The sequence below is a fragment of the Lepidochelys olivacea genome (assembly GCF_965140295.1).
Source record: "Lepidochelys olivacea isolate rLepOli2 genome assembly, chromosome: 1".
NCBI classification, from domain to species: domain Eukaryota; kingdom Metazoa; phylum Chordata; order Testudines; family Cheloniidae; genus Lepidochelys; species Lepidochelys olivacea.
Window position 1 is genome coordinate 102866772 of NC_140411.1, and position 16416 is coordinate 102883187.

General features: G+C 40.2%; 1 protein-coding gene across 4 annotated transcripts in view; it reads right to left on the reverse strand.

Annotated features, from left to right (window-relative positions):
* NALCN (sodium leak channel, non-selective) overlaps positions 1-16416 on the reverse strand; it is a 342791-nt gene that overhangs the window by 111712 nt on the left and 214663 nt on the right. For all 4 annotated transcript variants that reach the window (XM_084629335.1, XM_084629334.1, XM_084629337.1 and 1 more), the window contains 2 exons: positions 16099-16290; positions 4250-4387 (listed from right to left, as the gene is read on the reverse strand). In XM_084629335.1, the coding sequence (XP_084485461.1) occupies positions 4250-4387; positions 16099-16290 (330 nt within the window). The remainder of the gene's footprint in view (positions 1-4249; positions 4388-16098; positions 16291-16416) is intronic.

Consider the following 16416-nt stretch of genomic DNA (forward strand, 5'->3'; position numbering starts at 1 on the left):
CCAATCCTGCAAATACTTATGCATATTCTTAACTTTAGTACTGTGGGTAGCCCTATTGATTTCAATAGGACTATTCATGGTAATAAAGTGAAGCACTCATTGTTTGCCACATCAGCGCCCAAGCCATAAAAGGAAGCTACTTCTCTCAGTTGGGAATCCTGAATGAGGGTATCAGCAGAACCACCATCTAACTGCTCTTGGGGTGAATTCCCTGGCAGTACAAAATGCCTTGCAGAAGTGACTTCAGCACTTGAAAGTCTGTCTGCATTCCTACGCACCTAAACATCATAGACTTTCAATGCCACTTAGGTTCCTTGGTCCCTACAATATTTTAAAAAATGGGATTTATGCCTATAAGTCACTGAGGCACTTTTGAAAACTTGGGTCATACAGAGGACCATGATATATAAATAACATATTGGACAAATAATTTCTGAAAAATGTCAATCTTCAGAAAAAGGAATGTTCTTATTGTTACGTATTTGCTTGGACAATATTTAGGAGATTTCCTGCACCTGCTGTGAAGAGCATATTTAATAGGCTATATAATTAAATGCTACTTCATCTATTAGTGGAAACAGATTTCAGTCCTGAGGTTGCTGTGTTAAATGTTAAAGTGGCCTTTAAAATGCTAAAGCAAGGCAGAATTCAGATACAATACCTCTTCACTAGCATGAAACACTCTAATCATTAATAATTATGAGTGAGAATTTGTCTGTCATTCTGTCAGAATTTTATGGTATAGTAGTTTTTCTTTGAACAACCTGCATAGTCTATAATACTGTAATACATAAGGCCTGACCATAACAGTTAAGAAACTATTTATATTGGCATTTACTACTTATTGTTTACATTGAAGAGACACACAGTAACTATTAAATAGATCGCAAGTTAGTACCTCATTATGTCATATATATCTATACATATATAGATATATATACATACACACACAATCAAGACACACAAGACTTTCATCATTCTCTTTCACTTCAACATAAACCTTAGAGCACTTAACACAAAACAACAGTTAAACCCAAACTTATTATTTGTTTAACCTCCTCAGTTCCCATCAGGATTAACAGTATTCATTCCAAAATAATTTTTGTTCTTCAAGCCTCAACTTTTCCTCAGCTTCTATTGAGAAACCTATTCATTTATTTCCAGCTCTCTACTGTCTTCTTTGCCAAATACATACAATTATCACTCCTCCTTGCTCTGGCTCCTGAAAGTTATCATTTACTTCGACATTTAATTGCTTTATTTTTTAGCCACTTATTGTTTATTCTTAGACATCTTCTTGTTTGTTCTGGTAGCAACTTGATTCTTTCCACATCTCTTCACTGATCACACATTCATTTTTCTCCTACGTTCTCCCTCTTCATTTTTCAATGTTGTTATTTCTATTTTCATTTTCTTTTGTCTCCCTATAACTTTGTTCTACTATGATTTCTTTCCCCTTCCATAGTCTGAGAAGACCTGAGACCTGAAATGTCAACTTTAACCATGTGTTCTCCCTGCTACTCAGATGCACTTCATTAATTGCAGGGACACTGTATGGTATAATTCATATAGGGACCAGGCAACTCAACATTCTCCTTGCCGTTTCCTTTATACTCTCCCATTGTGTGCGGGAGCAGCAGGAGTGTAACATGTGTGTGCCCGTACAACCCCACATACCATGGAAGAAACCAACGGACTGGTATGTACAGGGGTATTTCCAGAACATGGCTGGGGATGAGAGGCAGGGAGGCAGCACAGCACTTGGGAGACTGATTCTCTTGAAATGGAGATATTAGACAAGGAATGATGTGGCCCACTGGGCCAAGAACATCCTTTGCACTGTCAGAGAAAGGGGAGCATGAGATTTCCCCATACCCCCCAATCAACTTTACAACATGTGTTTCCAAGTCCAGGATTATTTTCCCAGTTCCTCTTTTCACCTTGCCATTCCCCTTTCCAGGAGCTTGAAATGGGGCTGCAGTAACCTCTGTGGCCCTTGTACAGAGGAGGGGAAGTGAGGAATTCATACACACACGGTGCTCTAGCCACCAAACAAGCAGTGATTCCTGATGGCAGAGCAGGAGTCATCCCCCACTCCCCATCAGGCCTGATCCTATTCAGGGTCAGCTGGTTTGGTGATGATCTGGATAAGTAGCTGTAAGAGAATCAGATGCCCCTTACTGGCACCTGTTATTGGATCAGGATTTTGGCCCATATGAAAGGACTCAGCTTCTTGGTATGGTGCAGGTGAAATTCTATAATCAGTAAAGCAAACAACAGAAAACTGGGTGTATGTACATAGGTAAACATAGAGTAAGTCAGATAATAAAATCGATACTGTAGACAAGGTAGGAAGGTTCTGAAAGTCAGAGAAAGGAATGGAGGACAGGGAAAATAGGAATAAGAATATTCTTATTTTTAAAACAAAATATATGATGAGCACCATGGGAAACTAGTGGTAAATGCATCTATTATTTAGTCTTAGGGACTGATGGAAACTAAGGTGATCATGGATTGGATTGTGGTGTTTTCTGTGGTTAGCATCTGAAAAACAGTACTAAGGCCTTAACTTATCTAGAGTTTTTGCAGAACTGCTTTTCCTTCTGCTCTCTACCTAGATAGACATAACCTTGCCCATTTGCAGCACACCCAGGAAAGATGTCTTTAGATATACAGTAACTCCTCACTTAAAGTCGTCCCAGTTAACGTTGTTTTGTTGTTACGTTGCTGATCAATTAGGGAACTTGCTCATTTAAAGTTGTGCAATGCTCCCTTATAACGTTTGGCAGCTGCCTGCTTTGTCCACTCCTTGCAGAAAGAGCAGCCCATTGCAGCTAGCTGGTGGGGGCTTAGAACCAGGGTGGACCGGCAGCCACCCCTATCAGCTCCCCACTCCCCTAAGTTCCCTGTGCGGCAGCTGCCCAGCAGGCTACCAATTGCCAGCAGTTCAGCTGTCCCTCCCCACACTGCCATGTGCTGCTCCTGCCCTCTGCCTTGGAGCTGCTCCCCGAGCCTCCTGCTTGCTGGGGGGGGGGGGGAGGGAGAAGAGGAGGGCTAATGTCAGGGTGCCCCCTCCCCCTTGCTCCTGCACCCCACTTACTCCATCTCCATAGAGCAGGGGGACACAGAACAGGGCTCAGGACGGAGGGAGTTTCCTGGCAGCAGCTGTGGTCTCAGCTTGCTGATTAACTTAACAAGGCAGTGTACTTAAGAGTGGGTCAGTGTACTTAAAAGGGAAATGCGCATCTCTCTCTCTCTCTCTCTCACACACACACACACACACACACACACACACATGGTGTGTGTCTCTATGTCTGCCGTGCTGTTTCCCCTCCCTCCATTTCTCCTGCCTTGTAGAGTGTGAAGCTACTTTAACAACGAGTTAACCCTTGAGGGCTCAGCCAATTGCTAGTTCATCATTTAGCACTAAGGCATTCCCTGTGAAATATCCCACCCTCTGACTTCACCACCTCAGCCAAGCTTCATTGCTGTGTATAGTATTAAATTGTTTGTTTAAAACTTACATTCTGTGTGTGTGTGTGTGTATAGTCTTTTGTCTGGCCAAAAAAATATTTCCCTGGAACCTAACCCCCCCATTTACATTAATTCTTATGGGGAAACTAGATTCACTTAACATTGTTTCTCTTAAAGTCGCATTTTTCAGGAACATAACTACAATGTTAAGTGAGGAGTTACTGTAATCCAAACTTTCATACAGATCCAGGAGTTGCTCTATTAATTTTTATTGTTTTATTAGTTAATAGGCTGCATCACATATTTCCCATGTGTTCATTTCTGCATCTATCATAGAAAAAGCATTATACTGATTTCTAATTAACAATTTGTACCATGAGGCTTTAAACTTATTTTCTTCAGTTTAATTACAGCTGTGAAAGGAATGCAATGAAACTGAAGAGGGCATCTCTGCATGATAAATAGCCCTTGTTTCACTCTGTGATCATTTGAACTATGAGGGCCCATGGTAGTTAACAGTTATAGTATTATGTTACAGTGGGAGTTTGGTGTTATCCAGAAAACCTCACACCAGACCAAGGTTGACCACCATGTACCACAAAGATTAAGGCTAGGTTTCATGATACATCAAAGAATTAATCCCATGTCCCTTCATAAAAAGTTAAGAATGAACACGACAATAACATGTAGCTAGCTGAGTAAAATACACAAGACAAGAAATATTCAGCAATTTGCAGCAAAGGAAAGCACTGAAAATTTGCAGGTCAAAACTTACCAGAGTAGCAAAAAGATGATAAAGTATAAAGTAAATAGCAACTACAGGTGCCCACATATGTCCTACAGCATTAAGAGTCTGATCCATGACATCCACCCATCCTTCCTGTGTAAGGATCTGGAACATTGACATGAATGCCTACAGGAGAAAAGAATCACAAGTATATTATAGCTGCATGCACTGCATTAAAATAATTCTATGGACAACCATCAAAGTTATATGGAGTAGATTTGACAAAGCAGAAAATCCAGTTATTGTTATCTTGATAAACAAAGGAGTGGATTTCAAATCTGTGAATGAGGATTACACACAATTTTCAGTGCAGAGGCAGACACAAATAGTCCAATATTTGACTGAACTGTAACAGTTTACAACTGTAAACACAGTCTCAACTTTCTTAGTCAACATGAAGCTTGATATCCTCCATAGTTGATGAAATATAAAGACTTTGATGGGTTTGAGGATCAGTCAAGATATTGTTTCCAGGGGTTTATTGCTCTGTCAGTTTATGAGTAGGTCAGTTTATTTTAAGTACTGTTTTCACATTCTAAATATGAAGCAAAACACTGGATCTTTATGCCTGTAATAAAGCTGTATGATTAAATGTTTTCATAAAGTGATAAAAGTTACATTCATGGCTCCTGCCTGGCAAACCATTACAGGCACTTTGAAAACACAATAAAAACTGTGGGCCCTGTCCTTCAAGCTGTTACATGCAAGCTGATCTCCAAAACTATGCAAAGCCCTATTGACTTTTTACTTAGCACTTTTGGTACAGATTTTTCAATGGCACTCAGCACCAGAGGTCAAACGCCTCATTAACTAAGGGTGAAATGGTACATACCACGTAAACAGTACAGCTGGTCAGAAAATGGAACACATTTTTCATTGACAATGTTTGAAATTTTTCGGCCAGCTGTCATTAGGAGCTTGATAGTATATGAGGAACCCAGTTTATTTACAGATTTGTATGTTAAAACTCAAAACTTAAGCTGGATCCATGTACCATTAAAGACAACCATTAAATAGAGCAATGCAGCAGGTTAGGCAGATCCCATCTGTTGCCATTTTCTTCATAACATGTAGGCCAAGGATCTACTTGATCGGCACACCAAAGTACAGTAGAGTTCATTGCAGTCTATACTCAGTGCTGGAGATATGTGTTATGATTTTCAGGTCACAGTCAGGCAATAACCTCAGAAAAATCAAGACAACCTGGGTTTTAAATGTCACCTCACAACCCAAATTCAGTACTTGGTCATGGACCCAGGCCTCCCGCTGTCAGCCCCTTTTTGTTAATATGGAGAGCAGGATAATGGATAATGGAGGCTTGGATAAACGGGATTCATTCTACTGTATATGTTTTTATTTTTTCATAAAATGTAAAAACTAAAGATTCTCTGTAAAAATGCAAATTCTGTGTTTTCCCATGTTTTTCCATGGCAAATGGATTTCTAGGATCCCTTCTAATGACCTATATCGGACCTAGGGATCACCAGGAAGGATGGAGAGCCTTAACCATGCCCTATTTATCCTGGTCAGCTCTATACCACCAGCAGCTCCCCTCCACTGGGTTAATCTTCCCATGGCTAACTAAGCCAGGTGCAGGGCAGCTTTATGCTGGTGGTGCAGGACAAAGAGACCACAGCATAGATCAGAATCTGTCCGAATATGTGAGAAAATTCTTTAGCTGGTAGCTCTTTCTGGTGTCCTACTATTTTGTTCAGCACAGGAAAAGACAAATTACCACGGATACCATTCAAGAGAAAATGTTTTGGTTACGATTGCAGCAAGCACTGTATGTTTTTCAACCAATACCATAGGAGCGCCACAGACAGAAGCAAAGACTGGTCAAGTACTATGCTCCTGTAAACGAAGTTTAATTAATGTATCTAAAAAAATCTCCAGATCTTGCGAGTTCGAATCTTTGGCTGTGACCAAACTGTCTATTAAACTGCTTCTTTTCCTTTTTCACTGTTGTCTAATATCAAGACTGACTTTCTTTCCAGGTAAGCAGCAATGGTCTAAGGTAAGATTTTAGTGAAGTATAGAACACAAAAACAAAGTATGTGAGAAACTGAAATGAGAAGCTCATGATGTCGCTTGCCATTATGGTTGCTCGATTCAACAGCTTGTTGTGATGTAGAGATATTTAATCTATGTTCATTGTGCCTAGCCAGCACAGGCAATAGTACTCACAAAGCATTTCTTGTTGGATTCCTTGAGAACCACCACCAGAAAAGCCCTTCACATGAATGTAATCAACCCATGTTCCTGCAGAATGGTGTTTCATAAATGCAAGTTGAAATATTGTGGGATTTTTATGTCCTTGAAGGAGCATCAAGTTAAAACACAGTGCTATGCTCAAACCTAATGGCAAAAATGGTAATTGTGGTGCTGTGGTGTTCCAAGTTTGACACTCAGTGACTTCCATATCAACACTGCTTAGTTTTTTAAGTAAAGTAATTTCTCGAACTGACAGCTCTGCCAACTCAACATGGGTTCTGAGAGTCAGGCTGAGATTTTTCTTCTCTGTACCTCATGACTAGTAATAAAGGTTTCACAGCTCAAATGTCTTCAGATTATGTCCTCAGACACCTCTACGTTCCTACTGCCCTCAGGGAGCTTGTGCAGATTCAGCTGACTGAAATCCAGCTAAATTTCTCATTTCTGTTATAGTTTTGCAGTGCTAACTGGAGTAAGAAGTAGTAAACACATAGTTGTGTCACTAGAGTAAGCACATACAACTCTGAATAAAACTATTAAACCTATCTGTTAAGTAAGATGGTGCCAGTTTTACACAGTACTTTTCAGAGTTGAATCACACACCAAGCAAGCCTTCAGGGCTGGTTCAAACTGAAAGTACCAACTTCCTATGAGAAGCAAAGCAGAGGAGCACCTGGGATAAATCAGAGTTTTCGGATGAGAAAGACCCCACCAACAATGGATGCATTTAAGTAGCAGGTTGCAACGTTATCAATAAACATAACCAACAGGGCTTAATTTGTGGGAAGATGGCTAACTTATATCCAGAAACCAGGAAACAGGGAGGATAGCTGTCCACAAACAAGAGTCTGTAAACCAATTAAAGGATCCAGTCCATCTGTCAGAATCTTAGCCACTGGAATGAAGGTGCAACCGCATTAATTTAGATGGAATATATGGGCCCAAAGAGTCAAAGGTTTTAACATAACCCAGTCACTGACCAACATTTAACAGTTTAAACAAGGTTCAGGGTTTGCTATACAGAGACCTCAGCCTGCTTAGTAACATGGCAAACATACCATTAAAAATCATTTTAACCTTTTAACAGAATACAAGGAAAAATAGGTAAAGTATTAAATAGGGCTTTAATTTTAATAATATCCCTTGTTCCCTTTCCTTTAGCTGGACAGAGTTTTTAGAAGGAAAAACCCACTTGTCTGACAGTCTTTTAAGATGGTAATAACTGTCCTTTTTGGGAAATGAAGAAGTTAGTTGAGATGGGCTGCAGCTGTCATTGTTGCTGTTGTTAAAGTCTGATTTTATTTCCTAAAAGACAAAACAATATAAGCATACACCAGACAGAACAGAAAAGAATAGTAAAGATAGAAAATGCAGCTTCTGTCTCTGGCTTTAACTCTCACTCGCAAGCTCGCTGTTGAAAAAACATAGGCACAGGACATGGTTTTATCAGCCAGTCTGAGACGTGGCAAACTTGCACCAGCACTGGGCTGTTTAGGGCATTTCATTTAGCTGCCTCTCTGGTCATAGGCTGACTGTAGTGATAGAGAGTATGCAGTCTTGGCCAGCTAAGCCAGACCTTTATTAGACAGAAAGAAAAAAAAAAAGAGAGAGAGAGAGAGAGAGAGAGAAGAGTTAAAAATAAGGTTGGGAAGAAAACAGGACATGTTGGGGTAGCGGGAGGGAGACAAAGTCTCACATCTCAGATAGTGGTTCGGATTTAGCTGGAGCCATTGGAGGTGGTGATGACATGGGTTCCCTCTCTCTTGCCTGGTCTGGTAGGACATCTCTCAGGATTAGGACGCAGGTCCAGTATCTGAGAGATGGTGTGGGTTGCTGCCATGATGGTGGCTTTTTGTGGGGACTGCAGAAGGGAGTGATGGATGGAACAACCCCCTCCCTCATTATTTTGTCCACCAATTAGGCCTAATTTCCAACATGCTAATTTTGGTTTACTGATTTCTGATCCCTTACTGTTCTGCCAGTCAGCCTCACCTCAGTCCCTGGAAAAATCATGGAGCAGGTCCTCAAAGAATCAATCCTGAAGCACTTGCATGAGAGGAAAGTGATCAGGAACAGCCAGCATGGATTCACCAAGGGAAGGTCATGCCTGACTAATCTAATCGCCTTTTATGATGAGATTACTGGTTCTGTGGATGAAGGGAAAGCAGTGGATGTATTGTTTCTTGACTTTAGCAAAGCTTTTGACACGGTCTCCCATAGTATTCTTGTCAGCAAGTTAAGGAAGTATGGGCTGGATGAATGCACTATAAGGTGGGTAGAAAGCTGGCTAAATTGTTGGGCTCAACGGGTAGTGATCAATGGCTCCATGTCTAGTTGGCAGCCGGTATCAAGTGGAGTGCCCCAAGGGTCGGTCCTGGGGCCGGTTTTATTCAATATCTTCATAAATGATCTGGAGGATGGTGTGGATTGCACTCTCAGCAAATTTGCGGATGATACTAAACTGGGAGGAGTGGTAGATACGCTGGAGGGGAGGGATAGGATACAGAAGGACCTAGACCAATTGGAAGATTGGGCCAAAAGGAATCTGATGAGGTTCAATAAGGATAAGTGCAGGGTCCTGCACTTAGGACGGAAGAACCCAATGCACAGCTACAGACTAGGGACCGAATGGCTAGGCAGCAGTTCTGCGGAAAAGGACCTAGGGGTGACAGTGGACGAGAAGCTGGATATGAGTCAGCAGTGTGCCCTTGTTGCCAAGAAGGCCAATGGCATTTTGGGATGTATAAGTAGGGGCATAGCGAGCAGATCGAGGGACGTGATCGTTCCCCTCTATTCGACATTGGTGAGGCCTCATCTGGAGTACTGTGTCCAGTTTTGGGCCCCACACTTCAAGAAGGATGTGGATAAATTGGAGAGAGTCCAGCGAAGGGCAACAAAAATGATTAGGGGACTGGAACACATGAGTTATGAGGAGAGGCTGAGGGAGCTGGGATTGTTTAGCCTGCAGAAGAGAAGAATGAGGGGGGATTTGATAGCTGCTTTCAACTACCTGAAAGGGGGTTCCAAAGAGGATGGCTCTAGACTGTTCTCAATGGTAGCAGATGACAGAACGAGGAGTAATGGTCTCAAGTTGCAGTGGGGGAGGTTTAGATTGGATATTAGGAAAAACTTTTTCACTAAGAGGGTGGTGAAACACTGGAATGCGTTACCTAGGGAGGTGGTAGAATCTCCTTCCTTAGAGGTTTTTAAGGTCAGGCTTGACAAAGCCCTGGCTGGGATGATTTAACTGGGAATTGGTCCTGCTTTGAGCAGGGGGTTGGACTAGATGACCTTCTGGGGTCCCTTCCAACCCTGATATTCTATGATTCTATGATTCTGTTTATCAGGAATAACCTTAATACAGTCATTGAATTATATCAGGAGGCCTTTTTGTTTGTACTAATTCAGTTTGTCTCTCTTTTGCAACTTTTCGCGTCAACATTTATGACACTTTATGAGCTTTCACTTACTTTTTACAGCTGAGCTCACACTTTGGACAAATACATAGGCCCAGTTATCAGCCGCAGTAACAAGCTGGCAACCTCCACCCAGGAGGGGCCTTTTATTGACAGGGAGTGGGTAGGTGAACTAGTCAAGCTGTTCAGCCTCCTCTGAGATAACCAGTGGTATAAGAGGGGGAAGGAAGACAATGGCCAAACCTCTGCCCAGTGTCACCTTCCCCCTGCCCACCGCTATTTGGAACTGGGAGGGTTAAGTATCTCTACCACTGCCCCCTGATCTTCTCAGGATGCAGCAGGGCCAGACTTATGGGTGGGTGATATGGGCAACTGTCCAGGGTGCCGCCCTGGTCAGGGGGCACCATGGTTAAGAGGGTGCCAGTGCCCAGTCAGGGTCAGAGGCTTGCGCCCACTGGCCAGGCTCCGCTCTCAATTTGTAGGGCTTGTTGGCCCGAGCAGTGTCCCAGATTGGCAGAGGGGGCAGGTGGGTTGGGTTGGCTTCCAGCTGGGGGAGAAGCTGAAGATGTGGGGGGTGTTGTTGCAATTTGCAGGTTGGGAAGGTCTGCTCTGGGGGTGAGCTGCGGGAGCCCCAGTGGGCCCGGGGGAGTGCCCTGCAGGGTGGGCTGGGGCCAGGGCTGTGCCATGTGCTGGTTTGTGCTGGGAAGGATGTGAGGAGAGCACCAGGAGGAGAGCTGCTTCTGCCTGGCGTCTCACTCCCTGCACTCACCCTGGGCTGCCTGGTGCAGCCCACCTGCCAATGTAGCTGTTCAGCAGCCCCAAATGGCCTTGGAGCAGGGGAGGACAGGGTGTGCCCAGGTTAGTGGCGAGCGCTCCTAGGGGTACATAGCGGCATCTGAAATTGGAAGATGTTGAGGAGCAGAGTCAGTGGGGATCCCTAGGTAGGATCAGGGAAATACACGCAGTGCCGGGTGTGTGCTGTGCTGTGTTTCAGTTTGTGCCTGGCAGCGCTGCCATCCCCCTAGTGCTTCATACGGTTGCCAGTCTGGCATTCTCGCTGCTGGTGCCAGAGGCTCAGGGGCTACACTGAGCCAGTGCTGAGCGTACGGGCTGCCTGTGCCATTTGCAGCAGTCTCTGCTGTAGATGCACACAGTCCCTACTGTAACTTAAAAGCTTCCCCAGTAAACTCAACGTGTGTGATCGTACTGTGTATCTGTACTTAAAACCAAAGAAAGGGCACCAAAATACAAGTTCTCCCAGGGTGCCATTTTCCCTAAAGCTGGCCTGGGACACAGAGGTGGCTATATCCTACTAATCTGATGTGGCCACCCCACCCCACTGAAGCAAAAAGTGAGGGATACTACATTAAAGTTATTCTCATTTACTTCTGGCTCACAACCTCTGTGTGTGTGACTAATGATTGTTGAACCAGTTTAGCCTTTATTAATTATATCTGAATTACTTATTATTATTTAATCTCTTTTTTAAATGGGAAACTTCTATTTTAATTATTTGCTTCAAGGTGTATAGATATCTTTAATATATTACTGCACGTTTTCTCTGTAAAATCTACATAAATTTATTTTTTAAGTTGAAAAGTACCCTTTCAATGTGATGAAAACTTAGCCTTCCATTTAAAATTGTAATATATAATGTGGTTAGTTCTAATGATATCCTTTAAATAAATTTAAATCTTTCCTCATATTATTAAAGTTCCCTATATTGGAAAAACATTAGCTTAAAGAAAATAATATGGCAGTGAATAATGATTTTGTGTTTTGTACCCAGCAATCTTCCTTTCAGAAAAAGATATTTTTAGTTGAAAGGTACATTTCTAACCATTTATGTTAAAATGAAATGCAACTATCTAGCTGACAGAACTAACAGCTGTGAAAATGAGACTTAGAGATTTATGCAAATGGAGGACTTCGGAATTAATTCATGTTATGGAAAAGACTGTCAGTTTCTATGAGTCTTTATGCCCCATTACTTAATTAGCTGTTTTGATGATGGTCGTCAAACTGCATTTGTATGAAGTGGAAGATCTGCAAATAGGGCATGTTATATGAAATGTGTGAGTCAAAGTGACAATTCTGATTTTTTTGTCCATCCATTAAACAGATAATGCCCCACAAATGACTATAGATAAAGGGGGGAAATGTGTAGTTTTACAAAATCTAAGGTTCACTTACAGAGCACTTGTTCAATAAGTATGCTTGTATGCAAAGTATCATGGGCCGAATCCTACTGGCCTTCCTCATGAGCAGTCCCACTAAAATCTAAAATGAGGATTTAGGACCACTGTTGTATAAATGCTTGCTCTCTCTCCCCTACCACTCTCCTCTTCCACCCTGCTACATACCCAAGAAGAATTCAGTAACATACCATGATAAGAAAGGTCAGCCTGTAAAAACACCTCAATAGGTATTACATAGTAATGGCTCTAAAGAGTAAACAATTCATCATTTAAGAACTAACAAAAAAGTTTTTTTATGATTGTGTGGAACTAATGTGTCTCTAGCTGAGCCTCTTTCAGCCTCAGCCCCAGGAGTGAAATCCTGATCATACTAAAGTCAATGGATGTTTTGCCATTGACTTCAATGGGGACAGGATTTGACCATGGGTTTCTATGTTATTTTGGACCCATTTTTAAATTCTGATCCTCTTTTCACTCACACTGGAGCAGCTAATGTTTGTCCCCAAGATTCAGAGAAATGCAATCTGCTTTCAGAGGTGTAGGTAACTATGAAACTACAATGATCCCTTCTATTTTCTGTGTAGTTCACCTTGAAATTTCTAAGCAGTCTTAGCAGAGCTGTTCAAAGGCACAAATGGAAGTTTGGTACCTAACTTATTTATATCTTTCAACATCTCTCGCTCTCTGTACCTATAGTTCAGCTGCTCCTTTTTTTCTCTCTAGGGCTCATACAGGCTGAGAAGACAGAAATGGTGTTTTTTCTTTCTTCATGTCTTAATTTGTCGTTCTCTTAAAGCAAATCAAGGTAATTGTGACAGAGTATCTATTTGGATACAGTAACAACACTTCCCAGCAGTGGTTTGTTTTTCAGTGTAGTGTCTGGCCTTTCACTTAATTTAGACTTAAAAAATATTGCTCAAATGGAATATTTTGATCACTGTATAGTGTGTAAACCAAGAATATAGCTCTCTCTCTCTCTCTCTCTCTCTCTCTCTCTAGCAGAATATAGCTCAATAATGCTATACAAGACACTGTAGAATACTTTGCTATTTTATTCATTTGGGGAGATGGTTCCTAAAAATACAAAGAAGATGGATCTGTTAATAGCAGTAAAGTAAACATCTGTATTTTGTGCTCTTAGTATAGACATAAAGATGAAGTTAGGCCATCTGAGAAGCAGCACCGATCAAAAGAACACTGGAATTTGTAACCAGAGCAACACTGAGCTTGTGCTTATTGACTGTTCATACAACCATGTGAAAACATGCAATTTATAGGCATTAGTGAAAGAAGGAGGCCTATTGTTTCCAAAACCCATACTGTGCTTCATTGTAGGATATTTATGGTTAAGGGCGGATTTTATTTTTAGTCTACTGTTTCAGTCTCAAAAGGACTTTAGTGTTAAGGTTCAAAATTTACCCTACATTGTCATCCTTTTTGTAAGTGTAACAGTCCTCAGCATTTCAGGAACTGCAAAACCCACCATGTCAATTGTGCCTGCCATTTCAGATTAATTCTTGCATCAGGGCAAGCCCCTATAAATCTATAATAACACACTCTGCATATATGAACCCAACGTCATGCTTGCCCTCTCTGATAGTAAAGCTATTTTTGCAAGCACAATTTGAAAATAATACATTCCAGAATCTTTAAACAGAATAATTTTATAATTTTATGTTTACTTGTATGTATGTTTGCCGCAAGACTGGTTCTGTAGTCATTCAGTTGAAGAATCTTACTGAAATCAATGAGATTACTATGTTAACGGTAGTCCCCCAACCTTTGTAAGAGGGAGACACTTTAAAGAGACATTGACAGGTCAAATTTCACCCCAAATTCAATTTTCTTAACAGTAAATTTTCATTCATTACATCAGAGGTCCCAAAGCAGTAGAACTACAAAAGGAAAACACACATTACCGATTATATTTTCCAAACCCTCATGCTTTAGTGAATTTGTATACAGTAAAAGAATAATATTCAGAAAAAGAATAACTGAAGACTATTAAGTCAAACTATCATATGAGATGTATTTTAAAACATTTTAATTTGACTTCCACTGATACACTGCTATTGGTAATCCATCTTATATTCAATTGAGAATTCAAGCAGAAAAATATTAAATTCGTATTGTTCTGTCTTTTAGCATCTCAATAATCCATTAACGGGAATATCCTCTTTTCCTTTGGACAGTATATTTCAGTACCTACATACCTTTGCCAAAAATGAATATGTTAATAAAATAAATGTGGGTAAAAATGTTCACATTAATGTAAAAGTTTACTAATAGCATGGTAGAGCATGACAATGTTTGTTTAAACTTGAGCTTTCACAGATCAATACGTCAGTTAAAATCTGCAAGTTGCTGTGAGGATCTCTTACCTTGATTATGTAACTATAATTCTCTTAGGGGTTTTCACTGACATTTTCGTAGTTCAAAACTTAAACACATGCTAGAAATCAAGTGCACAGACGTTTCAGACTTTCAATTTACTATCAAAGGTTCTCCTAAAACTATACATTGGAGTTGACAGTACAATATAACTCGTGGCATTATCACTGCAATTAGGCAGAAGCCTGATTATTTTTTTTATACACTTGCCTCCTAGCGTTCTGTTTTCTCTTCCTTCTCCAGTGTTTGAAAATGAAACCTAATTACATTTGCAATGACCCTCCTAACTCTTTTTCTAGCCAGGCTTTCTAGAATTGGAATTGTAGCATAACATTTCTTCCCTTAGCATATCTATTTTTTGTCTCACTTTTGGTGGCTAACATCCCAGACATGTAATAAAGGAGATCATTAGAAATTGTTGCTTCACTATTTTGTTTGTTAAATGCGTGACTCTTGAGGCTGCCTTATTCATTCCTATTTAATTGTTCCAACCAATGCACTTTCACTAAAACAGATATACTATGAAACCAATATAGGATGATTGAAAGCAATAAAGTGTCAATGGAACCAATCCATGTACACTCAGTCTAATATAGTATTAAAGAAATGGCAGTATTTTCATTCAAAACAGTGTGTTTCACTTTACAGTATATTAATATATAATAAATAATATAACAGTATATTAGCTACAATTTCTACTGAATTTCAGAGTTTCATTCTGATTTCATGTCATGCCCACAGTATTTATTTATGCCCAAAAGGTGGATGCATACTTTGGCAATGCAGGCAGATTTTACAACCTTGCCTAAAATACACATTCTTGTGCATATCAAGAGCAACCATTTTTCATAATACCAAAGGTACATATAAGCTTGGAAGTATTAGCTATTTATTGGTAAATATCAGTAATCGTCGATTTCACTGCATACATAAACTGGCAAAAATACTTCCATTGATAATCAAATTCTGCGGATAGGCAAAGTAAGAAAAATGCTGCTGAAGAACTTACTAGAGTTTGAATTAAGGATATATACTGTATATATTTTGACATGTGATGCTGACAATTTGTTTTTTTTTAGTGGTTATAAAGCTTTAACTTTTTGAACCTCAACGTCTACCGCCATTAATTATTGCTTGCCCCTCCCCCATAATTTCCCGCAACTGTTAAAATTTTAAATAGATTAAAATTTTAAAAATGCTTAAAAATCAAAATTAATATTTGTAACTATTATAAGTCATTAAAATTGATTTCTGCCAACCCTAGTTATATATCATGTCCAAGTGGAACATTCCACACGTATACACTATTCCACACATGCATGCTCTCTCCATTGTATCCTTGACCATTGTTAGACCCATACTTTTTGCTGTGCCATTATATCTACATCTGTACACCTTAGACTTCCTTCAGCAATAGACAAACAAACAAAACAGCCCAACTCAAATTTCTCTTTACTATTGTGGGTCTGCAGGAAAACAGAACCACACAGCAAAGACCATACTATTATTTGATCTTCTATAAGGTAATAAGCTTTCATCATGATGAAAACTAGATTAGACAGAAAGATAGACCTGTAATAAGATAACTAGTGAAGTAGTCAATCCTTCTTATACTTACCCTTGGAAAAGTTGTAAATCTGTCCAGTTCTTCCACAAAGCAGAACATCTGTAAACTAATTGCTGACATTACAATTAAAAGGCTGGCAGTGAATACAACCAAGCTCCCAAGTTTTTTTCCAGGACCAAATATCTTATACACAAAATCCTCCAAAGCAGGAGAAATCTTTATAAGTCGAACTACCCTAAGCACCTGCAAAGAGAGAGGAAAAGATAAAATACAATTACAATCATATTAGTTTGTCTGATTATATTATCCATCAATTTTAATAGATTCACAGATTTTAAGGCCAGAGGGGACCTTTATGATCATGTATTT